The sequence below is a fragment of the Molossus molossus genome, unplaced genomic scaffold (assembly GCF_014108415.1).
Source record: "Molossus molossus isolate mMolMol1 unplaced genomic scaffold, mMolMol1.p scaffold_m16_p_8, whole genome shotgun sequence".
NCBI lineage: Eukaryota > Metazoa > Chordata > Mammalia > Chiroptera > Molossidae > Molossus > Molossus molossus.
Genome location: NW_023425402.1, coordinates 63,493,236 through 63,519,640, shown reverse-complemented (window position 1 = coordinate 63,519,640; position 26,405 = coordinate 63,493,236). Strand labels below are relative to the sequence as shown.

The 26,405-nt window shown below is 47.8% G+C and overlaps 1 protein-coding gene across 1 annotated transcript; it reads right to left on the bottom strand.

Moving 5' to 3' along the window:
• Positions 1–531: 531 nt before the first annotated feature.
• LOC118621196 (gamma-aminobutyric acid receptor subunit rho-2) lies at positions 532–26,405 on the bottom strand. Its single transcript, XM_036248532.1, has 9 exons — positions 26,202–26,405; positions 21,690–21,796; positions 11,148–11,215; positions 10,526–10,749; positions 9,286–9,368; positions 8,955–9,092; positions 6,714–6,866; positions 5,530–5,726; positions 532–1,722 (listed from the first exon to the last, which is right to left on the bottom strand). The coding sequence occupies exons 1-9, from the start codon at positions 26,387–26,389 to the stop codon at positions 1,414–1,416; spliced, it is 1,467 nt and encodes a 488-aa protein (XP_036104425.1). The 5' UTR covers positions 26,390–26,405; the 3' UTR covers positions 532–1,413.

The following is a 26,405-nucleotide window of genomic DNA, read 5'->3' as shown; positions in this document are numbered from 1 at the left end:
CAAGAGGTCACCGGTTCAATTCCTGGTCAGGGCACACGCCCAGGTTGTGGGCCAGATCCCCAGTAGGGGGCGTGCAGGAGGCAGTCAATCAATGTTCTCTCTCATCAATGTCTCTATCTCTCTCCCGCCCCCTTTCTCTCTCTCTCTCTCAAATCAATAAAGAAAAAAGAAAGAAAAGTACCCTTCTCAAAATTACATCCTCTACTAATTATAGATTCTACTTTGTTAACTAGCAAACACCTAAAACAGGGTTGGGGGAAATGGTCGTTCACAATGTATAACAGAGTCAATAAATCAGATTACTTTCCTAGCCTGAGCTTAGCTGCATTAGAGGAAAGAGACACTAGTTTGAGAAATTGTTCTAAGGTATGGAGCACTCTGGTAGGCATAGGTAAGGGGGTGCGGGGGGTGTCCCTGGAGTGGGGGCAGGGCTTGGACATGGGGATTATTGAGGACACCTGCTGGAGAAAAGGGAGGCAAGATGGCATCTGAAATTTCTACAGCAGACCCATGCCTCCTTCCGCCCCCAGACCAAGTTCTGCTGTCACAAATGCTCTAGTCCCTCCCTCGCCCCAGCACCAGGCTTCTCCTGCATGGAGATTCCAGGAGAAGAGCATTGAGCTGGCTTCATGGGAGCCTCACAGGAGACAGGAAATGCTCTTCTAGACAGACCTAGCGGGGAAAGCACCAGCAAACAGAAGGGGTCTGTGGGGTAACTGGGAGTACAGGGCGGGAGAAGAGCAGAGTGCTTTCTGCCAGCTGTGGAATGGGCACAGACTTAGAGGACCTCTAGTTGTGCGTTTCCACAGCACCTGGCACTCAATATTTAATAAATGGTTGAATGGATGAATGAATGATGTCCCCAAATACTGCAAAATCATGTCAGTTGACAGACTCACACAGGTCAATTATATACGGTCTGGGATCTGAGCTTTATTCCGTCTTAGGTAGGCACTTAATCCAGTTGTATGGGTTTACAGATGTTTTATTCCTATTTCGAATCCTAATTTCCTGTGTCCTATCCAGAATGCCCCTAAGCTTGCCCTTCAATTTCCCTTTTTCTTTTCACAGCCGAATCCTAGGCTTCATAGGGGTCTCAGAACATCTAAAAGGCATCTGAGTATTTTTTTATAGGGAGGGGCTCTCAACCTGTTCACACACAAGAACAGAAGAAGACAATCCCAGAGAGACGTGAAGTGGGACACAGCACAGCATGAATGAGGGGCAAAACCTGAGGTCGGGGAAGGGCAGCTGGAGGGCTCCTGGGCTCCTCCAGGAGGGGCTGCCGCTCACGGGAGTCCAGGGGCTGCTGCTCTGTCTGCTGAGGGAAGCGTGGTCAGCAGGTCCATGTGCAGATGGCTGGCCAGGCCCCATAGATGTCTAGGCCCTTTCCCAGGCACAGCCTTGGAGCCCCTAGGAAAACACTGACCAATAAATTAGGTTGAAAAATATGTAAGAGGCAGGGAATATCAACCTGGAGTATTTGTCAATGGCATGGGTGTTCTGGAAGATGCGAAGGCCCATCTGGCCCTTCAGAAGCCCCTTCTTCCTGGAAGAATTGGATTCATTGCTCAGGGTGAGGTGGACCATTATTTTGTCTTGCCTTTCTTCTTCGGTCAGAACGTGGCTCCTCAGGTACCCAGCCAAGCTGTTGGCCTCAGACTCGTAGCTTCCATCCAGCATCATGGTTCGTGAGTGAAGCATTCCGCACGTACACAGGAACTGCGGGCAGCAAACACAAGGTGTAAGGCATGGTTAGGCCTTGTGAGAGGGGCAGAGGAAGTGGCCTGGGCCTAGGACAAAGCCCATGGCTACTCAGAACCACAGAAAAGCACAGCTGGAAGGATCCCAGAGATCACTTAGCCCAAGGAGACTCTACCCTGGCTGCATATTGGAGTCAGCTGGGAAGCTCTCAGCATGGCCACATCCATGATCCACTCTAGACTAATTTAAAGCCCCCCCGTGATTTTACTATGTAGCCTAGTTCTAGAACCACTGATTTAGCCCTCAATTGCAGAGGCAAAAACTAAGACCCAGAGAAGCTATACAGTTCTCCGGGGATCACACAGCTAGTGTCAGAGTCAGGACTTTAAACCCATATATTCTTATTCCAGTTGTGGGACTCCATGTCTTTGTGCATGGATCAAAAAATGACTGGCTAGCCCTGGCCGGTTTGGCTCAGCGGTTAGAGCGTCCGCCTGCGGTCTGGAGAGACCCGGGTTCGGTTCCCGCTAGGGGCACGTGCTTCGGTTGCAGTTTGTCCCCGGCCCTGGTTGGTCGTGCGGGTGGCAGCCACTCGATGTGTCCCTTCACGTCGATGTTTCTCTCTCTCTCTCCCTTTCTCTCTCTCCCTCCCACTCTATCTGTACAAAAAATGGAAGAATATCCTCGGGTGAGGATAAAAAAAAAATAAATAAATAAAAAAAAAAAAATGACTGGCTAGGCGAGTGTCGTTACTCTAAGGAGTCACATGTGAGGGTTAAGGGTCACGATGCCTGCAACGTATTTTTAAATGGTACGACTACACCAACAAAACTATGTTTAAGAGCACACAAAGATGACAAAATGTTAACAGTGTTGGATGTAAGTGAGGGCATATGGATGTATGTGATCCTATTTTGTTAAACTATTTCTGCAAGTACGAAAATATATATAAATTTTAAGTTAGAGGGAAGAAAATGGTTTCACTTAACTTCTCCCACAATCTGAGTCATCAAAGAGAGGGCTTCCAGCTGGTGCTACACTGGTTGTTGTTGGCCAAAGGCATTAGCCTGCCTGATACAGCTAACTCGTCGTGGGTTTATTCTTCCCAACCCGTTGATTTTAATATGTTACTAACTTGGCTCTCAGCCCTGCAGTGCCTGTTTTTTCCACCTGGGAATGTAAAATAATGACATTTCACAGCCTGCCTTCTCTTGTTAAGCATCTTGAAATACTCAAATGAATACCATGGAAGAATGCAAAAACAGATGGGTGACTTTATGGAAAATTAGAATTACCTGAAGAAATCTTACACTTGAAGAAATCTTTTGTGGTTTGGAGGGCTATTTTTTTAATCAGGCATGGTTATTTCATTTTTTTTTTTTTCTATGTCTCATCCTATCAGCCACAATAATTATGTAGCACATTAATACATTCCTAGATTAGACTAATTCATAGACTTTAGGAATAAAAGGTCAGTAAGAAGTTATCTATTCAATTCTTTGCATTTAGATATAATCACAGCCAAACTTAGATAAAATTGTAAGATATTGTCACTGGAGCCTTTTGCCTTTTGTTGTTGTTAAAGGCACAGGTCTTTACTTCTTTTCCTTGTTTTAAACTGAAATTCATTCTGCTAAAATAAAAACAAACTTTTCTCCTAAGATTTTGAGTTAGAATCAGGAAATGTCAAAGATTTTGATAATTTTCCACAAACACCTTGTTTCTAAGAAAAATTAAGCAGCTCCTGGCATGTTGAATAGGTCTAGGTAATCAGCCCAAGCATTCGAGGGTGCAGGGGAGGCAGACCCCCTTCCACCCAAAGCAGTGTGGGCCCCCATTTGAAGCAGGGTGAGCCCAGCAGGCTCCAATCAGCTTGGTCTTTTTTAGAGTAGAGGATGGACTTCAGGGAACCTCAGAATCACTTGGGAGCTTATTAACAATGCAGATTCCAGGATGCCATCCCCAGAGATTCTGACTCAGTAGGTCTGGGGTACAGCCCCAGAATCTTCATTTTTAACAGCTTTAGAAGGTGACTCCAGGCCAGGTGCTCCTTGGCTCCCACTTTGGGAACCTCAAAAATGGCTCCACTGAGGGCCATTTTCACGGCTGTGAATAGTGGTTTCTCTGTGAGGCAGCAGAAGAGAGATTTTTCGTCTCCCCACCACTGTCTATCCTTCAGCAACTGCACCTTTTCAGTCTTTAAATGGCACATGTCACAACAGTGGGATACAACTCTCACCCCCAGGTATTTGTTCTCACACAGACAGGGAGCTGGACTTGGGACCCAACTGTCTTTCCACGTGTGATTTCCCTGTTTCTCTTTAGACAGTGTTGTGTCATCATTGGCAAAGACTAGGCCCCAAGGTATGGTTACAGGTTAATGAACTGTCCAACTATAGGTTATTTGCAGTTATTGATTCATGAGCCCAAATTTGTCAGATTTATGTTGTTGTTGTTTTTTAACAGCTATATACAAGAACGTCTAACAGATTATAAATCAAAAGTGTTTACATATAACCCAAAGTCATTTGATAATAATCAATGTACAGATTATTATTAATTTGAACAAATAATCAAATGCTGAAATAAAAAAAAATTTTTGAATAGAATTTTAAATATAAATTTTTAAATAATCTAGCATACTTGGAGAAAATGTGGAAATTTTCAACAGGTTTAATGTGGGCATTGAAAAATCTTTTGAAAAGGCAACACATACTCTTTTCCTACATTTTTCCCCCCATTAATCCTCTGAGGTTATTTTTCCATTGATTTTTAGAGTGGAAGGGTGGGAGTGAGGGAGAGAAAGAAAGAGAAACATTGATGTGAGAGAGACACATTGATTAGTTGCCTCCCACACGACCCTGACCAGGGCTGGGGATCAAACCTGCAACCAGGTACGTGCCCTTGACCGGAATTGAACCGAGGCCCCCTCAGCCCACAGGCCAACGCTCTAACCACAGAGCCAAATTGGGCCCATTGAGCCAAACTAGCTAGGGCCTCTTTTCTTAAAATTTAAAGTTTCCCATGCTAAGGAGCTACCGGCCACCTAGATGGGCGTAAATGTGGGATTTTCATGGCCCCTGATCTCTACGCCTTTCAGGTGAACACCCATTTGGACTAGTAAAATGACTAGCAATGATTTGGTAACCAGTTGGCATTTTATTTCTTATTGTCATTAATAAGAGACTTAAAATGAATGCAATAGACTTTCTCTCCCTGTGTGGAGACCCATACACATTGCCTTCGCCTCCCCATTCGCACTCCATCTCATAGCACAGTGTGGTCTAGTAAAGTGCAGTGCCGAACAGATAGAACAGTATTTCCAATGACTCTGAAGACTAAGGTCTTATGGGGCTGAATTTTCACTGAGCCAGAGTACTGATAAATAAAGGAGCTTTTTATTCTAGATTCTTGCCTTATCTAGACATAGAATATGAGGTCATTTTCTCTAGGTATGTTCAATAATAATAGTATTACTTATGTGTGTTTAGTCCCCTACAGTTTAAAAACAACCTTCACATACATTATTTCCTGTGACCCTTAGAATAACCCTGAAAGGAAGGTGGTGTGAGGATGCTTACTTTTGTACAGGTGAGAAGGAGGCCCAGCATAAGCAGCAGACTTAGGCCTAAGAACCCAAGTCTTCCTGTTTCTTGTCTTTGTCCGAAGGCTTTCTGCCTTCTGGGACCCTTTATGGTAGACGCTAGACCCTCTTCTGGAATGGAGCACCCTCCGTTTGCGTACACGTGGCCTTCTCTGCACGCAGCCCCTTCCCGCCCACCCATCCTGCAGGGACTCAGACCCCGAAAAGAAGAAACGTCTCGCCTTCTCCCGCAGCTTCCGCTCCTTGCGCTCCTGCACCGTGGTCAGGTAGTTGACGGCCGCGTACTCCAGCACCGAGAGGAACACGAACACAAAGCTCACCCAGAGGTAGACGTCCACGGCCTTGACGTAGGACACGCGGGGCATGGAGGCGTTCACGCCCGTGATGATGGTGGACATGGTCAGCACCGTGGTGATACCTGCAACACCCGGCGTTCAGTTCGGCCGCTGGCGAGGGTGCAGAACGGCCCCCACGTTTCACTAAGTCACCCCTGACACCGTCCGTCTCCTAAATCCAACGAGGAATCCCCCGGACACGTTTCCACCTCGCAGAGGCGCAGGGATCTGCCCCGCAAGCAGCCGGGCTGTCCTGACCAACTCGCCCGTCCCTTTCCACTGCCACGCCCCTTGGGACACGGGGTTTCTGCGATGCGGCTGACAAGGTCAGCAGTGCCTCAGAAAGGTCCTGTTCAAGTGTGGGACTTGACACAGTGGCCAACGGGCGCTTCTGGAGGAACCTTCCCCGACCTCCGGAGGGAACACATTCTCCCTCGTCTAAGCCCATGACTGAGGCCGTGAAGACTGCGAAACCCCTGGAGTCTATCAAACCAGTTTCTTCTTCACACTGCTCTGCTAGTCAAACCCTCACGTTCTCAGGGCCCCACCAGATTTTGTCCAAATTTACAATGATCCGTTGGTAATGTTCACTCTAGAATTCAGGGTCTGCGGAGGACGAAAGCCACAAGTCGCCAGCAGCACAACCCTCTCCTTCCCATTAATCACCACCATGGGCCCTGCCTCCAAACTCTGTGCGTCTAAACAAGGCCAACAAACAACATTTTTGTATTTACACAATAAGTTCTTGGCATTTGTAGAGTTATCTTATTTGTCAAAGCACTGAGCTCTAAGACTGCCGGTGGTGGAAGTCTCCAGCCGGAACAGGCTCTATCTTTCTGACATGACTGGAGCAGAGTTGATGCTGTTTTAGCTCCCTGTGGTGTTCATAGCCCAGGAAACAGGGCAGTGTGGGAGGGCAAGACAAGAAACCGTAGGAACGTTTCCTCCTTTGACTCTGACAGCACATCACTTAAGAACTCTGGATAATGGTTTTACTTTTTCTTTACCTAGTGATTGGTTGAAAAATAAATAAATAACCACCCTACCACACCTTATCACATGCTATTTACCCAGTGAGACTCTGGCAGGCACAGCTCTGCGGTCGATCCAGAAGGACACCCAGGACAGCATGACCATCAGGGTGGCAGGGAAATAGGTTTGGAGCAAGAAGAAGAAGATGTGACGACGCAAGGTGAAGTTAATGTATAGACGGTTGTACCAGCCTGGGGGACATAGGAAGAAGCCAGTGAGGTTCCACCTGAGAGGCAAAGACAGACCCCTTCCCGGTGAGCCCTTCTGTCCCTGACATCGCTCTCACTGCATTGCTTTGAAATGTACACTCCGTGTTCCACACAGAGCACTCGGGAGAGATCACAGCCCCTGTGGGATGGAATGATAAACCCGCTTGTTGGCACATAAATAATAATGCGAGCAGAAAGAAGGTGCATTTTAATCTGGACTCCAGAAGGTCTCAAACAGGGACAAAATTAACAAACAAATAAGCATGTTATTCCAACGTAGAAAGCCTCTAAGAGGAGTATACACAGTGACTAAGGCAGTTTGCTTGGCCACTTACCAGCTAGGTAATGTCAATTAACCTTAATTCCTTCTAGCCTCAGTTTCCTCATCTGTAAACTGGGGATAACATGTACACCATAGGTTTGTTGAGTAGAAATTAGATAATTCATATAAAGTACTCAAAACAGTGGCACATTATAAAACCTATAATAGAACTCTTACTAATGGTTTTAGAAAGAAAGTTGATTTGAACTTCCCAAGAATAGAAAAGAAAATTGTGCGGCAGTACATATCAGAATGAAAGAGAAGAGAGGGATGAGCACTGCAGGCATAAAGGGAAGCAGGCTTGGGCAGGCTCAACACCAATACAACCTTGGTGGGCTCACTCTCTTCCAATGTTTCATGTTGTGAACAGAAGAGTGTGGGTTGGGACATGGGAATGGGGAAATGATGGCCACGCAGGGACAGACAGTAGCACAAAATCTTTCCATGGAAGGGCCTGGGTTTCTCAGCACTGGGACAAAGGGCAATGAAGTGAGAAGTCCTCTAGGACCCCATAGCTACTGCAGAGCTGTTGTAGGCTGAATTGTGTCCCCCAGAAAGATATGTTGAAGTCCTAACTCTTAATACCTGTGAATGGGACCTGATGTTGAAATAGGGCCTTTGCATATGTAATCAAGATAAGATGAAGTCATAATCCAGTGACTGATGTCCTTAGAGAAGAGGGAAATTTGGACACAGATACAGAGACAACACCATATGAAGACACAGAGACACGGGGAGAATGACATGTGACCACGGAGGTAGAGATTGGAGTGGTGCAGCAACCTCCAGAAGCTAGTGAGAGCCAAGGAGTCCTCCCTAGAGCCTTCAGTGATAATTACTTGTGGCAGTCCAAAGAAATTAATACAGAACTCATGGTGAGATTAGAGAAGAGATGACAAATGGATCCTCTCAAAGCTTCAAACATGGCCCAGGGTCCAAGAAGAGATTGCCCTAGCATTAACAATGAAACTATAGATCTAAATGTAGGTATAAAACATTGCCTCGGAAAGCTATCTGTCCATTTGTTAAGTCAACCAGGTTTCAGATCAGCATGTAAAATAAAACACCACTTTTGTGAAATTACATAATTAAAGTAAGATGTTGTCACCCTGACAGGTTTGGCTCGGTTGGTTAGAGCGATGGCCCTAGGACTGAAGGGTCTCCAGTTCAATTCCTGGTCAAAGGCATGTGCTTGGGTTGCAGGTTCAATTCCCAGCCCCAGTCAGGGTCATGTGGGAGGCAACCAATTGATATCTCTCTCATACAGATGTCTCTCTCCTTCCCTCCCTCTCTTCCTTCCACGGTGTTGCATTCTACCTGACAATAAAGACCTTTTCCAAATAAAATTTGAAAAAGAAAAAAAGATGTCTCCAAGGGTGTTTGCTAAATTGTTAGGAATGACTACCTCTGGCCATGGGATTTCCAAGGGCAGCAACTTTTTTACTCTCTGCTTTTAAGTGGTGTTTATGTTTTGGGGGACTATGAACTATTTTAATAAGAAGAATGTATTTTCTTTAGGAAAGGAAAGGTTAAGACTGAAGAAGAATTCTACTTTCTTTCACATTTGAGTCAGACCACGCAAAAGTTAACTACCGGACCACTTTGTGAAGTGTCTGACTGTCTAACCACTATGCTATACACATGACACTAATACAGAGTGGTATTGATTGTAAGCTGTAATTGAAAAATAAAAATTAATACATACATTTACAAAAAAGAAACACACACACACAAAAGAAGTTAGCTACCGGTGCTGCTGTAGAAGGCCAGTCTGGAAGTGGTGTGGAATTTCTGAATTAGGAACTGAGACAGGGAGATCTTATCTGTTTTTAGGGATTCATCTCCATGCTTCCAACACAGCATCAGATCTTCATCTCTATGTGCATCTTTGAGGAGGGGAAATAATCAATTTGCCTCCTTTGCTTCTGATGCAGGGTGAAGCAACAGGGAAATTCTATGCCAGCCTAAGAGCAAACAGTTAACACTGGCAGCAGCACTCAGTCTCATGGTTACTAAAATGGCACAAATATTGGAGAGAGAATAAGGCAAAGATTGATCATTAATCATACTGATACTTACAGCTTTCCAGCTCCAAAGAACAGGTCTGGGAGTACAGGGGAAAGTGGCTGGAGTCCATGTTGCACATGGCAGTGACTGTAATCCTAGAAAATCCAAACACGTGTGTTGGCTCGTACAGTGAGTTGTTGTCTCATCCATCTGCCCTGAGTAGGAGAACATGAACCTGACCAAGAGCAGCTGCCTCCTTGGCGTCTGTTTCAGAAGTTTGGAAACCCAAATATCCGAATTACAGAACCTTAACTCTTGTCTTTCTGCAGGAGACATCGGTGCTCTGCCTGGATCCCAGCTACTAAGGGTGTTGGCTGCCAATGGCTCACCTCTGCACTCTTCTCTTGTCATTGCTCTCAACCAGCCTCCCCAGAGATACCTGGACGATTATGCCCCCTTCCCACACCCCACCCAAAGGTATTAGCATCTGATTCTGGTGAACTGTACAGGCAGGCCAGGAAGATGTGAATAAGATGGTGTGGTCGCTCAAGTTAGCCCAGAAGCCAACCTGCAACAGCACTCAATAAACAGTAGCTATTTTTTAAAAATCTTTATTATCAATAAACTAGCATGTATAAGCTCTCAATACCTGTGAATGGGACCTGATTTTGAAATAGGGTCTTTGCACATGTAATCAAGGTAAGATGAGGTCATATTGAAATAGGATGGGCCATAATCCAATGACTGATGTCCTTAGAGAATAGGGAAATTTGGACCTAGATACACAGAGGGGTGGTGGTACATAAAGATCATTGTCTCCCTCAACTCATTCAGTCCCATCTAGTCTCCTAATCAGGCTTAAGATCCCCAACAACAGGGAATTCACCAGCTACGAGGGTGGCCATTACACTGGAGTGTTGTATTAGTATCAGAAGACTTGTATCATCCCAAGTAGCCCATAGACACAACCGCAATTACAAACTCTTCAGGGCCAAAGAGGCTGGCCACACATATTAGAATGGCACTGGAGCCCTGGCCGGTTTGGCTCAGCGGTTAGAGCATCAGCCTGCGGTCCAGAGAGACCCGGGTTCGGTTCCCGCTAAGAGCACGTACCTTGGTTGCAGTTTGTCCCCAGCCCTGGTTGGGTCGTGCGGGTGGCAGCCACTCAATGTGTCCCTTTCACATCGATGTCTCTCTCTCTCTCCCTCTCCCTCCCTCCCACTCTATCTGAAAAATGGAAAAATGTCCTCGGGTGAGGATGAAAAAAAAAAGAATGGCACTGGACAGAGAAACCGTCCACGTGGGTAGTCACCTCATGCTGTACAGCACGTGCCCATCCGGGAACACCCTCAGCATGATGTTGTCCGTGGTGGTATCATGGGTGAATGACCTTTTGGAGTGAACAAAGAAGACGTCGGGGACCCAGATCTTCTTCACCAGCCGGCCATCAAAGGTCATGCTCTTGTTGCTGGTGCTGGAGAAGGACAGCCTTTCATCCTTCCAGTAGTGCCGCAGGTACAGGGTCATGGTGAAGTCCTGGGGGAGCCAGGTGAGACCAGAGAGATGGCTTAGAAAGCTTCCTTTCCTACAGAATTCCAATCTGAAAAAGCTCACTTCCTGTTCTCCTCCAAGCGTGGTTCATCTGACTGCTCGCATCACTTGAGGAACACTCAAGTGTAAGGTGCTGGGCCTCATTCCCAGAGACTGAATCAGAAAGCAGAAGGTGGGGCCCAGGGATCTGATTCAAGTCCTCAAGTTATCTTTACCCATGACACTCCAGAGCCCCTGCTTTAGATTTTACTGTAGCTGGGCCTACTTCCAAGTCCCAGTTTTATTCCCACCAGCTCTGGCCTGGCCCACCAGCCACCGGCTGTCACAGAACCGTAGCCTCGAGACCCCACACTCTAGGTGGCCCCACCAAGAGCACTGCGTACCATGTCCACCTCTGAAATGCTGTCCAAGCTCTCCACCTGCACGTCCACACCCACTGGGATGGCAGGGCCTGCGGGAGAGCAAAGATAGCTGGTTAAGACACATTTCTCTCCACCACCAGGCTGGTTCGACTTCTACGAGGGTTTCCTTGCTACTTCCTGTCGCGTTGGGTGCCCGAGTTTTCTCCATGAGGACAGAGACTGTGCCTGCTTTACGTGCCTTTCCCGAGCCAAGGTGGATGTTTAATCCGTGCTTGTTGCAATGAGTCAAAGAGCTGGAACACTGCCTTCTACTCCCAGGACTATCTCTGTAGGGAAGAGCCACTAATGTTGCTCTAGTGCGTGAGTGGAGACCCTGGTTGTTGATTCTCCTGTGATACCTAAAAGGGATGGAATGGTGCCTAAGAATGAGGCCAAAGAGCCTCTGACACAGGGTTGGGACACCTCCACACCCAGGGCTAGATTCATTCAGTCATTCAAACTCTACCTGCAGAGTACCTAACAGTAGCGGGTCCTGTCCCTGGAGGCCTCTGACGTGGTGGGAGATGAGATCTGTGCACAGTTAGATGCAGTGGAAGAACATCGCACAGGTTTTGAAATCCTTTCAGGGCACGTCAGATGAGCAGCACGAAAACACACCGCGCAGAAGCTCGGCACTCAGTGTCATCTGGCCTGTGACCAGATCTCTAAAACCATGTCTGCCTGCGGGTTCCTGCTCTATTTTGTGGTCTGGGTGATGGCTACACTGGTAGGTTCATTTTGCTGTCATTTAGTGGGCTATACACTTATAACCTGTGCACTTTTTTGTATGTATATTATGCTTCCATACGTTTTTTTTAAGAATTTTGATATTTTTAAAACACCTAGAATGAGGAAAACCAAAATCCTGTGTCTGTCAAACATATTAATGAATGCTGTTATACTCGCAGCAAAAAATGTGTCTGAGAGAGTCAGGTGGCAACTGGACTGGGCCTCCCGGGGAGAGGGCATTGTCCAGAAGCCAGCCCCTGGGCCCTCTGAGCCCTGGCCAGGAGTGCTGGACCGGAACACCCTGGCCCACGGTGGTCTGAGTGGGGAGAACCTTAGGGTGTCAGGGGGAGTCCGGTTCTTAGGGAATGAGATGGACTAGAAGGGACCAAGACTTCAGCCGTGGGCGGAGAAGGAGGATCAGAGATCCTGAGGGAGCAGGAACTAGAAGGCTCAGCCCTATTTCAGCGTAAATGCAGGGGCAGGAGGTCCTCCTGGTGGTGGCCCTGGGCATTGGGCGGGCTCACTGATGGCCCTAAACCTCCCCCTGAGGCTTACTAATACTAGTTACTTGCAATCCCACCATTAAAGATTCAGGTTTTTGGCTGAGCTCGATAGGATGGAAGCATTTATTCATTACTAGTGGGATTTCATTGATATTTTCTGTGGTCTTGACCATGAAAGCAAATGAGTACAATACTTTTTTTTTTTTTAAATTTACTTTTTCCCTCTCAGATCTTTTTATTTCCCTGTGTTCTTCAACTGATGGCTAGGTCAGGGCCCATGAGAAATCCCTGCTCTAAAGCCATATTCTCTCCTTATTCCAGGTTCCAGGGGTACTTTGAAGGCAGCAGAAGAGGGGTGTTCGGGGAGCGGCGGAGGACGCCTCCGCAGGGCTGAGTAGTCTGCCCTTTTCCTCCCGAGGGCCTTGCAACACGAGGGAGGGTCTGCCAGCACCCTGCGGGGGCCCTTTCCCAGAACCCAGAGCGCTGCACCCTGCACAGCCGTGTGCTCCCACTTTGCTCTCCAGGAAGTGGAGCGGGTTAATTCCCGGTCCTCTGGACTCTTTGTTAGCCTGAGATGTTAAACGGCCCCGAGTTGGAGCTCTTATCCCCTGCAGGTGCTGCTTCTCGTGGAAGGTGTGCTCTGCTCCACCCTCCCACTGTGTGGCCTGCAACAACCAGCACTTCAGAAGCCGAAGGGAAGAAACAGCATAGCCAACACCCTCTTTGGACTCACTTCCCCGTGGCCTGGTTTTCAGATAATGCGCACAGTGTTTAACCAGGAGCTGATTTGGGCGGAGGACATTTCACAGATAAAACATATCAGGTTGCTTAATGCCTGTCACTGTGTCTGTCTGTTCTCAGGGCCTGCCTTGCCCTCCACAGCGCCAGGCACCGGTCTAAGAGAAATTTGATAAAGCCTGGGAGGGTGGCGTCAGTGCTCTGCAGGTACGGCCGCAAGGGAGTGCAGGTCAAGTTCACAGGGAACCTGGTGTTGGGGGTAAACAATCTGTGTGTTCAGGAGGCTCCGGAGCTGTGTGTTCAGGAGGTTCCGGGGGAGTCATAGCTCGAGCTTGAACAGAACCAACAGCCCTGCCCTGCGTGGTCCGAGCACAATGGGTTTGATCTTGGCCTTTGACCTGCCCGAAGCTGCTCCCAGGCTCTCCTGAACTCTCCATGTTGAGGCCCATCCCAAACTGGTTATGGGGGAAATTCTTCCAAATTACTGATCTTCCTCCTCCTTTCGTGAACAAGTTTATGTCTTGAGCAGAACTGAGGCGTATCAGGTGTTAGAAAGAAAACAGTCCAGTTAAACTAACGAGGCATGCATGCCTCGGCTGGTTAACATAGCTGTGGGGTTTTCTGCTTTAAGAGAGGGATCCGGTGAGCCAAATTGAGTCACTGGTGGGATCTCAGGCAGGATGCCAGTGAAGTGACAGATTCGAGGCAGCATCAGGGAAACACGTGTTCAGCCAAGGGCTTTGCTCGGTTCCTAAGCTTTCTGCTGTTACTTCTCTTTACATGGTCCTGGAAAGCATATCAGGGATTTATCAATTTTTAAATTAAGATATATTGCCCTGGCCAGTTTGGCTCAGTGGTTAGAACGTCGGCCCACAGACCAATGAGTCACGGGTTCGATTCCGGCCAAGGACACATACCTCAGTCACGGTTCGTCCCTGGCCCTGGTGGGGTCGTGCAGGAGGCAACCAGTCAATATGGCTCTATTACTTCAATGTTTCTCTCTCTCTCTCTCCCTCCCTCCCTTCCACTCTATCTGATGAGAAATAGAAAAGTATCCTTGGGTTAGGAATAAAAAAAAAGATATATGTCATTTCTTCCCTGCTGACACTCCAAGAACGAATGTGAGATAGAATTTTCAGACAAACTGAAATTGAGAGAATTTGCCAGCAAGCGTCCTGCCCTAAATGAAGGTGTTTTCAAGCAGAAGGAAGTGATTCCAGAAGGAGAGCTGGACATGCAAGAACAAATAAAGATCAACAAAGATGGTAAATATGTGCATAAGTGAACATTGACTACATAAAACAATACTAATAATGTATTGTGGGGCTGAGAAAACAAAAACACACAGTGAAGATAACATTTAAGTAGGGAGGGTATAGATGGAGTAAGAGTGTTCTGAGGCCTTTGCATTGTCTGGAGAACAGTAGAAACAGCTGATTAACACACTGGAGTGATAAGCCAAGGATTCATATTGTTTTCTGGGGAACCACCAAGAAATAGTAAGAATATGTATTTTCAAAATAGAAAAAGCCAAAGTAAGAATAAGCCAAAATAATAAATCCAAAAGAAAGCAACAAAGGGGGCGGGGGGGGGCGAGATATATAGAATAGGTTGGACAATAAAAAGAACATGGTAGGATGATAGATTTTAAACCACTATATATACTATTCAATAAATGTTAATAGACTAAATGCTCCAATGAACAAACATTGTCCAACGTGATAATTCCGAAATGCTGCAAGTTTAAGCATTTCGTTTTCAACAGAAATATTAGCGTAAATGACTTAGTGTAAGTGACTTAGCTCAGGTGGAAATTCACCGTGCACCAAGGACAGAAGCTGGGCTGTGGGGCAGGGTTGTTTATGGATATTAATTTTAAGAAATTGGTTAGATATCCAGTGGAGACCTCTTCTGGACTTAACCACAGCTAGGCAATTAGAGTTTGAGTCAGAGATCAGGCTCAAGAGGGAGGCTGAGTCATCAGCAGCAGAACTGTTGTAGGAGGGGCTGAGTGTCTTCGGGGAGGAGAAGAAACCCAAGGACCGCAGAGAAGGAGCCAGGGAAGAGCTGCATCACAGAGACCACAGAGGGACGAGGTTCCCAGAGGAGAGTGGCCATCGGAGACAGGTCGGGGAGGCCAAGGCCCAGGAAAGACTCCTCTACTCGGCAAGAACAGCGGGGTGGAGATGGTGATAGGTAGGGAGTGGAGACAGCTGGTGGAGGTGGCAAAGTGGAATAGTTTGACAGAGAAGGAAAATGGACACAGGGCCTGGGACACTGTACAACCTCACTTCTGGGAGTTGTCCAGTGCGTGTGAATCAGCACCAAAGCAGGGCTTGTGAAAACCAGCCGCCTGGGCCACACCCCCAGAGTCTCTGGTTCAGGAGGCCTGGGGTGGGACTGGAGAATTGCCACTCCAACAAGTACCCGGCGATGCTTGAAGAAGCGCACGAGCCAATGTTCGGGCCTTCGCTCCTAAATCAGCCCTTTGCTGTTTAAATGTATCACTGGAAAGGTTCTCTTGTGTTCTAGAAGCTGATATGGGGAAAGCATTACAGGTCCAGCCAGTGCTTCTGGTCACATCACATCTCCCAGTCTTCCCTGGTTCACTCAATGTCAACCTGCCCAATGCTGACCTCTGGGTTTGCCTCTCCAGACCCAGGCTCCACTCTGCTCTGCCCAACTCTGGAGCTGACCACTATGGACAGCACCCACATTTGCAGGCCCAGCCCCAGCCTAGAGTACAACTGGAGGCCATATGCTATATGCTGGAATATCTAAAGGTTATGGCACGCTGAGAAACTGCAGAATGACATATGTGCTGCCCTACTTCTTTGACACCTTCATATCAACCCAGGAGGCCACGTCCAACTTCAGAACTGTCAGAGACCTCAGCGTTCCGGGCCGGTATGTGGAGGGCAGGGAGGGCAGGCCCACTTCTGAGCCATCTTTCCTCTTTTCTCGCCCACAGCCGCACCCTGCACAGGGCACCTCTTGCACATGTGGACACCCTACCTACATATCTAAGCTCCATCCAGCCTGCTTCTGATAGCCACCCGCGGCCACTGGTCAGGACCAGGCATGCGTACACGGGTGGAGCCGTCCCCCTGGGAGCTTGCCTGCAGAAGGGACCTGTGTAGATCCTGGAAGCAGCTCAGGGCTGTGCGGACAGGTGACTCTGCGTCCCTTAACCTGGATGTGGCCTAGAGAGAGACCCAGGTGGGCACGTCCTCTTGGCCACATCCCGAGGGCAGGTGTGGTCATGGCAGGGTCTCCTTGCCTGGGCCTAAGGCTGCTGCTGACAACAGGCCCTTACCCCTTGCCCTCTGTGTTCTGGTTGGGTTCAGCCAACAAAGGTGCCAGCAGGTATCAGAAAGCAGGAGGAGAGGGAAGGGAATCTTGTCTCTCCCAGATCCCTCCCTGCAGGGCTACAGGTGGAAGCCCTTTCTTGAGGCCACAGCTCCTGCCTGGGCCCTTTTCCACAGCTCTAGCTCTTTTCCAGATTTGAATCTGCTCCCTCCTCTTATCATTCAAACCTCCAGCTGGCAATGGCTTTGCAGTCTTCCAGCCCTTCGCCTCACCGGGGCTTGGTGGTTTCCCTGAACCTTGTCCACACCATTGTAAGCAGACCATTAAGTCCTCACTCACCCCTTTGAGCAGCTGTCTGTTCCCCAACGATGACTGTATCTTTTTTCCAGTTGCTTCCCAGGTGCTCCATCTCAGTGAATGGTCTCCTGGGGTCAGACACTTAGGTGTCCAGGTTCCTCTAATCCCATCAAAGGCCATCTCCCTCCTTAGCATCTCACAGATCCCTGTCTCCCCACCCCCACCCCTGGTTGTTTTTATGGCCTTAGCTCAATCCCTCTCTAACTCTGGTCTGGACCATAGCTGAAGTGGTCTGCTGTTGTCCGGTGTGCCTTCTTAACCGCCGAGCATCTTCCCCGCAGGCCCGTGGGGAACTTTCTAAAGCACACGCCTCATCCTGTCACTCCTCAGCCTGGGTTGTGCTGCTAAGACTCCAAACACAGTACAACCTTCCCGGAGCTGCCCCAACCCGCGCCAGTCTCCTCCCGCCGTGTCCCTCCCTGTGTAACACACTCACACACTCACACACAGTGCTGCTCACATCTCCCTGATGTGCTTCACCCTCACTGCTGGGTTCCCATCCCCCGGTCTGTCCTCTGTTCTCTGTCTGCTGGGCGCACCCACTGCACATCTTCCCGGACTCGTGAGCGTCACCTCCTGAATGATGGCTTCTCTGCTCCTTCTCTGAGCAGCGCTGACCACCCTCTCGGTTCTCCCTCTCCATCACGGAGCCGTCCTGCGTTGCTCTGTGATACTTGATTGCTCTTAATCATTTATCTGTTTCCCCAGTAGACTCCTTGAGAATAATCTATTCTTTCAGGCAAAGTAATTGAATGTAGCCCTGGCCAGTTTGGCTCAACGGTGAGAACGGTGGCCTGTGGACCAAAAGGTCATGGGTTCGATTCCAGTCAAGGGCACATACCTGGGTTGCAGGTTTGATCCCCGGCCTTGGTTGGGGTCATGGGGGAGTCGATGTGTCTCTCTCACATCAATGTTTCTCTTTCTCTCTCTCTCTCTCCCTCCCTTCCACTCTATCTAAAAAAATCCATGGAAAGATATCTTTGGGTGAGGATAACAAACAAAACAACAAAATAACTTAATGTAAAAGACTCCAATAGCATGAGCTTCCCAGGCTAGCGTGGTTTCTTGGCATTTTTGTCTTCACTGGCTCCTTGAGGCACCTGGTGTCCATGACCATGCCTGGCTGTACCACCCCCACAGCTCCTGACTGTTCCTTCCCAGCAGCTCTCACAATTTGACGTCGTGGTGTGAGGATTTCACTAGCACTGTTCTCCCCCACTGGAGTGTAAAAACTCCAAGAACTGTGGCTGTCTTGCTCACCACTGGTCCGCAACCGTCACAGATCCTGTCTGACACATAAGAACAGCTCAAAACAGCAACAAACCACACATACTTGCCTTAAGAACAACAGTATTTTGATTGGAGAACCTAACTTACTTTGGAACACTCTGAAAAACTCCTTGGATATAATTCAAGAGACTCTATGATGACACTACATCCCTCCTGTCCTCCCATCTACACAGTTTAAATGAAAAATCAGCATTGTGCTAGTGAGATTGTAGAAAGGTACAGCTCCTGTAGAAGACAGTGTGGTGGGTCCTCAAAAGGCCCAGCAACCCCACTTCTGAGTATATACCCAAAAGAAGTGCAAGCAGGGTCTCAAACAGATATTCATACACACATGTTCATGGCAGCATTCTTCACAATAGCCAAATGTGGAAACAACTCAAATGTCCAATGACAGATGAGTAGATAAACAAAATGTGATATATTCTTACCATGGAATATTATTTGGCTTTAAAAAGGAAGGAAATGCTGTCAAGGTACAACATGGATCAATTTTGAAGACATTATGGTAACTAAACGAGCCTGTCACAAAAGCCAGTCAGAAACTGTATAATGCCACTTATATGAGGTCCTTAGAATAGTCAAATCGTAGATATAGAAAGTAGAAGGGTGGTTACCAGGGGCCGGGGGAAAAGGAGAGTGGGGAGTTATTGTTTGGTGGGTTTGCAGTTTCAGTGTGGGAAGATGAAACATTTTGGAGATGGATGGTGGTGATGGTTGCACAACATATGAAGGTGCATAATGCCACTGAAGTGCACACTTAAAAATGGTTAAAATGGCCCCGCTGGTGTGGCTCAGGGGATTGAGCATCCTCCCATGGACTGAGAGGGGCCAGTTCAATTCCCTGTCAGGGCACATGCCCAGGTTGCGGACTCCATCCCCTATAGAGGGCGTGCAGGAGGCAGCCAATCGATGCTTCTCTCTCACATTGATGTTTCTATCTCTCCCTTCCTCTCTCTTAAAGATCAATAAAAACACTTTTTTAATGGTTAAAATGGTAAATGTTGTGTTATATATAGTTTACCACAATGTTTAAACATTAAATTAAATATTTCTTCTAACAGATGGAGGAGAAGCCCCGGGCACTGGAGTTTCCTCTAACCGGTACACACCACCAAATCAGGCAGCTGAGGGCTCAGACAAGGTATTTGAGTCAACTGATTCCCAGAATTACTAGGAAGCTGCTAGATTTTTAATCTGTTCTCTTTCCACACTGAAAAGGTCACCCAGGGGTTTCTGGGAACATGGCAGGACTTCCCCTACCATTCCTGAGTACTGGCTTTCTCCCAGAGGAGGGAGCATTTTTATATGGCTTTCAGCTTTGCAGCCAACATCGGGCAGGAAAAGAAACAAATCCTGCCCCCAGCTGTTCTGTGGCTATCATTTAACCCTCTGGACCCCAGGCTCATCTTCTGTAAACTAAGGGTATTGACCAGGTGTCAGCTCAGGCTCCTGCCAGCAACAACAGCCTTGTAGAAAGTTACAACACATTGTTCAGACCATCACCCACACCCCAACACACATACCTACCCCACAGGACTATGCAGAGTCAGGGCCAGGTCAGGATTTTTGGGGCCCCTATGCGTGTTTGCCTTCATGGGACCCTTCTTTCTTAAAAAAATATTAAAAATCATGTTTTCCAACTGTATTAGTATAAAAATGAATATATTAAAAAATTTTTCTTCTACCAAAAATTTCTCTTTTCTTCTGATTTTAAAATATTTTCAAGAGAGCCCCAAGAGTGTCATTGGTGAGCTCTCAGATGCTATGGCTATTCTGCCTGATGGATACGTCAGCTCTGCCTCAGGGGACAGACGGTAGGAGGGGCAAGAAAGAGACTAGGCTAGGAGGGAGGGTCTAACCTCAGCTGCAGTGTGGCCTGGGTCAGTCACTTCACCCCTCTGTGCCTCAGTTTCCCCATCTAGAGATAATAACAGTCTCTACTTCACAGAGTAGTTGTGGGGACTAAAATAAGATTGTGTGTGTACGTACCTTGATTCAAATGGTGCCTGGCACAGAGGAATCACCAAAAAAGTATTAGTTGCCATTAACTGGATTTTTATATTATTTAATATTATTAATAATAAATAATAATACCATTGTTTGTTATTGTTCTAGCCACTTAGCTAACCCTCTGTACCTTAACTGACACTTTATAAGAGAGGCAAGGTGGAGCCCTTGACCATGTGGCTCAGTTGGTTGGACATACACCAAAAGGTAGCAGGCTCAGTTCCTGGTCAGGGCACATACCCAGGTTGCAGGTTCGATCCCCTTGGGGCTCATGAGGGAGGCATCTGATTGATGTTTCTCTCTCAAATCAGTCTCTCCCCCCCCCTTCTCCCTTCCTCTCTCTAAAAAATCAATTAAGAAAAAAAAAGAAGTTGTAATTTGTCTATAATAAAAGAAAGGCAAGGGCAAGGTGGAGTTTTCTGCTGACGGGGACGTCTTGCTGGGGCCTCCTGGAGCAGATACAGCTATTTCAGAACTGCTTGCTCAGGAAAACTTTATTGTTATAAAATTCCTTGGTGGGATTACTCGTGGCAAGCTCCCAGGAAACCAGAGATGGCGGCCCCTGACCTTCACCGCCGGTGGCGGGCCATGTTCCAGCAGGAGGAAGAGGCACAGGCTGGAATCTGCTTACTCGTCTCCTTTTGCCCGGCAGGTGTCAGAGCTCAGGGAACTGAATGGGAGGCTTTGAGGACTTTCAAAATGCAGAGGCCTCTGGGATAGATTAATGTCTTAATCTCGTAGCAGATACACAAGGGGAAAGCCTGGCGGCTGGGTTTCTCTAAGGAGACGTGAATGGGTGTGTGCTGGGAGCTTTACCTGCATTATGTCGTTTAATTCTGACAACAGCCCCAGATGTAGGGGGTCACTGTCCCCATGTTACAAACCAGCAAACAGAGGCCCAGAGGGGGCCACTGACTTGCCCGTAGGTCACCCCTACGTTTTGCTGCCACCCCAGGAGAATGCTGGGACCAAAGAGAAGAGCAAAGATAAGGGGAAATGGAGGCCAGCCTGCCTGGGTCTGTCTGGTCAGGGCCCATCAGCCGAAATGCTCCAAGACTCAGCCCCAGAGCTCATGCAGCCAGCGGTTCTCACCCCACTCCTCACCTGGTTGGACAGAGCGAACAGCTGGCCCCTTCCCAGCCCTCCTGTGCAGCCCCCCAGTTCCTGAAAGGTGCAGCCACCTGCCATGCCACTCCTCCCTGACCCCGGACGCAGGGAAGTTCCTTGGGGACCAGTTTGCAGAGGGGCTTCATAATGTGGCTTTTACTAAACTGTCGCTGCATTGAAAAGTAGCTGGCCTCCTCAAAACCCCAAATTTCCAGCAAGAAAAGGGGTGCCCGAGCCGGGGAGCCATGTTGTGTCCAGACTCTCCCAGCCGGCTCTTATTTTTTTAGGAAAGTCAACAGCTGTGGGGCATGTCCTTTCTGAATGTAAACAGCTTAGTCACATCAGCTCCTCTTCTGTCAACAGCTCTCTCTACTCACTTCCTCCCAGCCCTTTCTCCTTGGGAAAATTCGTGACTCTGGAAGCCAACAGAACATGCCCCGGGGGAGAGCAGGCAGCCTTGGGGACGGGAAGGACACAGTCCTACCTCCGAAGGCAGGCCTCATGGTGAAATCATGGTCCTCCACTCTGAGAAGTGGCTGAGGTTTTCCCTTCCGGATCTTGGTCATGTCGAGGTTCTTCTTATAAAGGTGACTGCAAAGACAAGGGAGAGACACTTTTCCCTGGCCCACCAAGGCACTGAGTGAGAGTGTTGGGAAGGTGGCTTCCCGCAAACACTACCATTAGGCACCTTTTCTCCATCAGGCTCAAAACACACATGCTGACCACCCTTTCGACCCCCCTCTGCCCTGGATCCTCACAGGCAAGCTGAGGAACAGACCCTTCCAGAACCTTCCTAAAGTATATACCCCCTGGCTGGGTGCCAGTCTACCCTGACAAGCTCTTAATTGTCAAAAGTTGTGATTAGAGGCTGGTAGTTGGGTTAAATGGTGGAGGAATTCAAATGTGGGGGTTTTTCTTTTTAAACATTTCTCTCGTGTTGTTATTGCTTTTGTGATAACTAAAAATTTGAGACAAATATAAAGTTTTAAAATGTTTGTTGCAGCCCAGGCTGGTTTGGCTCAGTAGTTAGAGGGTTGGCCTGTGGACAAAGAGTCTCAGGCTCTATTTCCGGTCAAGGGCATGGATCTGGGTTGCAGGTTCGATCCCTGGCCCTGGACAGGGTCCTGTGGGAAGCAACCAGTCGATGTGTCTCTCACATCAACCTCTCTCTCTCTCTCTCTCCCCCTCCTTCTAAAAATCAATGGAAAAAATATCCTCAGGTGAGAATTAAAAAAATAAATAGATAAAATTAAAATGTTGGTTGTATCTTAGTCAGACCTGATGCTGACGTCGGTCCAGTTGGCAGCTGTCTGGTGCAGAGCCTCAGCCCCCTCTCTCCACAGCCAGAAGGGACCAAGGCCAAGCTGGAAACAGAGGTGCTGCAGCCCCTGAGGTGGACGCTGCAGCTGGAGGACCCTCGTTCCCTCTCTCCTCTAACCCAGGCGACAAAGGAGTAATTCTCTCTTCTCTCTCATTTACACTCACTCTCCCCAGGTCTTTTCCCACCACCACATTCATAACCCTAAAGCAGCGAAGTCCAAGATGTTCTAAAGCAATAGTCTAGCAACAGGATTATCACTACACAAATAAAGAAAAAGGAGGGGAGGGAGAAAGAAGGGGAGAGAGAGGGAGGAACAAAGGAAGAAAAGAAGGGAGGGAGAAATAGGAAGAGGAAAAAGAGAGAGAGAGAATAGGAGGGAAGGAAGGAAGGAAGGAAGGAAGGAAGGAAGGAAGGAAGGAAGGAAGGAAGGAAGGAAGGAAGGAAGGAAAGGTCATTTGTACATTTGACAGGATGTGAGATCTAATTCTTGACGGAAGAAAATAAGCAATTTTATAAGAAGTCAGGTTACTATAATGTTTGTTATGTGTCGGCGATTTAAGTTTTCTGGAAGTAAATGAAGAGATTTCGTTTTGAGTGTTTGTGGATCATTTTTATATACTCCTATTTTACTCAGTGTTCTTATCACATTTCATTCATTGTTTTAGGGAAGTAAGCATATCTCCTGCTTTAACCCTGTAAGAGGGACACAACATGTGTCCTCTCCCGAGGGTTGCTCTTTGAGACATCTTCCTGCGAGATCCTTCACTTTCATTCTCTAGCAGCTCTGCCCAGACGGTGCCATCTGATGGGAAGTCTAAAGCTGTGCTGATCAAGTAAATTAGCCATGCCCTGGCCGGTTTGCTTCAGCGGTTAGAGTGTTGGCCCCCAGAACAGGGAGTCCGGGTTCAGTTCCTGTTAAGGGCATGTACCTCGGTTGCAGTTTGTCCCCGGCCCCGGCTGGGGTTGTGTGGGTGGCAACCAGTAGATGTGTCTCTCTCACATTGATGTTTCTCTCTCTGTCTTCCTCCCTGTCTCCATCCCCCTCTATCAGAAGATAAATGCAAAAAAAAAATCCTCCGATGAGGATTAAAAAAAAAAAAAATTAGCCATTAGCCACATGTCCATTAAAATAGAATGAAATTGCCCTGGCTGGTTTGGCTCAGCAGTTAGAGCTTTGGCCCTCGGACCAGAGAGTCATGGGTTCGGTTGCAGTTTGTCCCCGGCCCTGGTTGGGGTCGTGTGGGTGGCGACCAGTCGATCTATCTCTCTCACATTGATGTTTCTCTCTCTCCTCCCCTCCCACTCTATCTGAAGATAAATACAAAAATAAAATAAAATAAAATAGAATGAAATTAACTTTCAGTTTCTCAGTTGCACTAGCCAAACGTATGGGTTCAGTAACCACACGTGGATGCTGGCTGCTATATTCAACAGTGCAGATATATAACATTTCCACAGTTACAAAAAGTTTCATTATTCAGCTGGTCTAGAGGTTGGCCTGCACCACCCCTCATCCCCCTCCTACTCCCTTCCTACCCAAGAAGCAGATTCCCCTATAAGCCAGAGCTTCCCACCTGGCCGGGCCGCAGACCTCCCAATCATTCTCCCATTTCCAGCGAGGGCTCTGCCACCAACCGGTTCTTTCCCTCCATTCCGTTCCTCCCATCAACCTTAGGGATGCCAACATCCATGTGGACAGCCGTCCCACACTCTGGTGGTACAGCTCCTCAATTTCTGGACTCAAATTCATTTGCTAAACATTTCTATGGGGCACCTACTCAGTCCAGATGCCGTTCAAGTCATGGGGAGGACATATTTTCACTGCTTTCACGGGGATAACTTTGTGGGGGAGAGAGACAATAAACACAGAGAGAGACAGATAAACAATGTGGCTTCGGGAAGTGCTGAGTGCCATAAATGGCCCTCAATAAAGCAAGGTAAGGAACAAGAGAGAAAGGTTGGTGTGGAGGGTGGTTAGGGGAGCCTTCTGAAACCTGGAGAGGATGGGGGAGGGAGCAAACCATGAGATCTGAAGAAAGGGCATTCTGAGGGGGGAATAGACGTACAAATGTTCCGGGGTGAATCTGGCTTGTGTGAGGAGCAGTAAGAAAACTCGAGGGCTGGGGGCAAAGAGATCCTTCTGGTAAGAAAGGAGCCGGGAGACAGCCCAGGGACCAGATTATAAGAACTGTGGGTATATTACTGAGCCGGGAGGACCATGGACATCTGAGCAGGATAGTCGAAAGATCTGGTTTAGGCCCTGGTAAGACCACTTGGCTAATGTGTAGAGGAGACTGCAGGAGGACAGTGTAGAGACAGGAGGCCAATAGGAAACTTGCAGAGACCACACGGTCCCTGGAGGGTGGTGGGGGTGTGGTGTAGAGCAGTGATAAGATTGGAGGGAGGTTCGAAGGTCTGGCAGATGGAGCGGGCATGGGGTATGAGGACAAGAGAGGGGCAAGGATGAGCACCTGGGTGGGTGAGGGGACATCCCGGAGATGGTAAACACCGTGGCATAGCTCTGTGATCGTCTGACCAGTCCATGCCCCAGGGGATGCAGTGGGGCCAGAGCCATGGTTCCTGATGCCCACGTGCTCTACCTTTTTCGTTCACTCTCTGTTCAATAATTACTTTATATTATTTGAATGTGTATGTTCATTCTTTTTCATCCACTTTAACACCTTATGGGATGGATTTCAAGAAAGTCTCACCCTTGCCCTGGCCGGTTTGGCTCAGTAGTTGGAGCGTCGGCCTGCAGACCAAAGAGTCCCAGGTTCGATTCCGGCCGAGGCCACGTACCTCGGTTGCAGTTCGTCCCCGACCCTGGTTGGGGTCGTGAGGGAGGCAACCAGTCGATGTGTCTCTCTCACATCGATGTTTTTCTCTCTCTCCCTGTCTCCCCCACTCTCTCTACCTGAAGATAAATGGAAAAGTATCCTCAAGTGAGGATAAAAAATAAATTAAAAAAATAGAGAACACTGACCTAGAAAATGTGCCTCAAGGTATTAGTTCATATTCATAATCACGAGTTCACACAATGCTTAGTGGAATGGAAAACAAATGTGTAACATTCACACATGGTGTATCTTAGCTACTTGCTCTGTCCTTCATGCTGAACAGTTAGGCCTGGAGTATCATGCTTTGTACATCAGTTCACAATAAACTATTAAGGAACTTTGATTCGTAAGGTAATGATTTTGAAGGTAAATTCTGAGCTTAACCAATATTTCTTGGAAATGTTTCCATTACATCTCGAAATGTCATTCATTGTTGTCCAGACATATATTTCTGATAATCTAGCAAATTTCAAACACCTTTTCTAAGATTCAAAACAGTAAAATGAATCCCTATACCATTATAAAGTTATTCCAATTCAAATAATTTAAAGACAACTCCCAGGTACATTTTTTTCTTACTGAATCTGGATAAATTCCTGTATATAAACCAAAATACTGAGTGTAATTACTTAGCAGGCCATTTATGGTTCCTCCAGGATAGAATCCTGAGAGATACAAAGATGTTTTACCTACTGAGTTTTCAACTACCTGCCTCAAATCAAAATGCTCTGGCTGAACGCAGACCCCGGAACGGAGCCTCCCACAGCCCAGCCGTGCTCTCTCCCTGCCCGTGGCAGGAGGGTGTTGGGGTCCCCCTCCCCCTCACCCGTGCCTTTACCTTGGCGTGGGCATTTCCAGCTGCCCTGTCCATTTCCTCCTCTTGGGCTTTCTGCTGGCCACCAGAACCATCAGGCAAAACAAGAACAAAATGAGTTTTGTAAAATAAGGCATTTTGTGAATGTCTGCAACGCCACAAGCTGCTTTCCAGGGACCTGCAGCGGGGCCAATCCCCCCGGGGTTGACCATCGATACCGCCGCTGCC

What these genes read in the sequence shown, in the direction of transcription:
- LOC118621196 (XM_036248532.1), bottom strand. Translation starts at nt 26,389, where the DNA reads ATGGTCAACCCCGGGGGGATTGGCCCCGCTGCAGGTCCCTGGAAAGCA. An exon ending in CTGGAAATGCCCACGCCAAG is followed by an intron (nt 21,797 to 26,201) that starts GTAAAGGCACGG and finishes TTGTCTTTGCAG; the next exon opens with TCACCTTTATAAGAAGAACC. An exon ending in GCATTTCAGAGGTGGACATG is followed by an intron (nt 10,750 to 11,147) that starts GTACGCAGTGCT and finishes TGGCTCCCCCAG; the next exon opens with GACTTCACCATGACCCTGTA.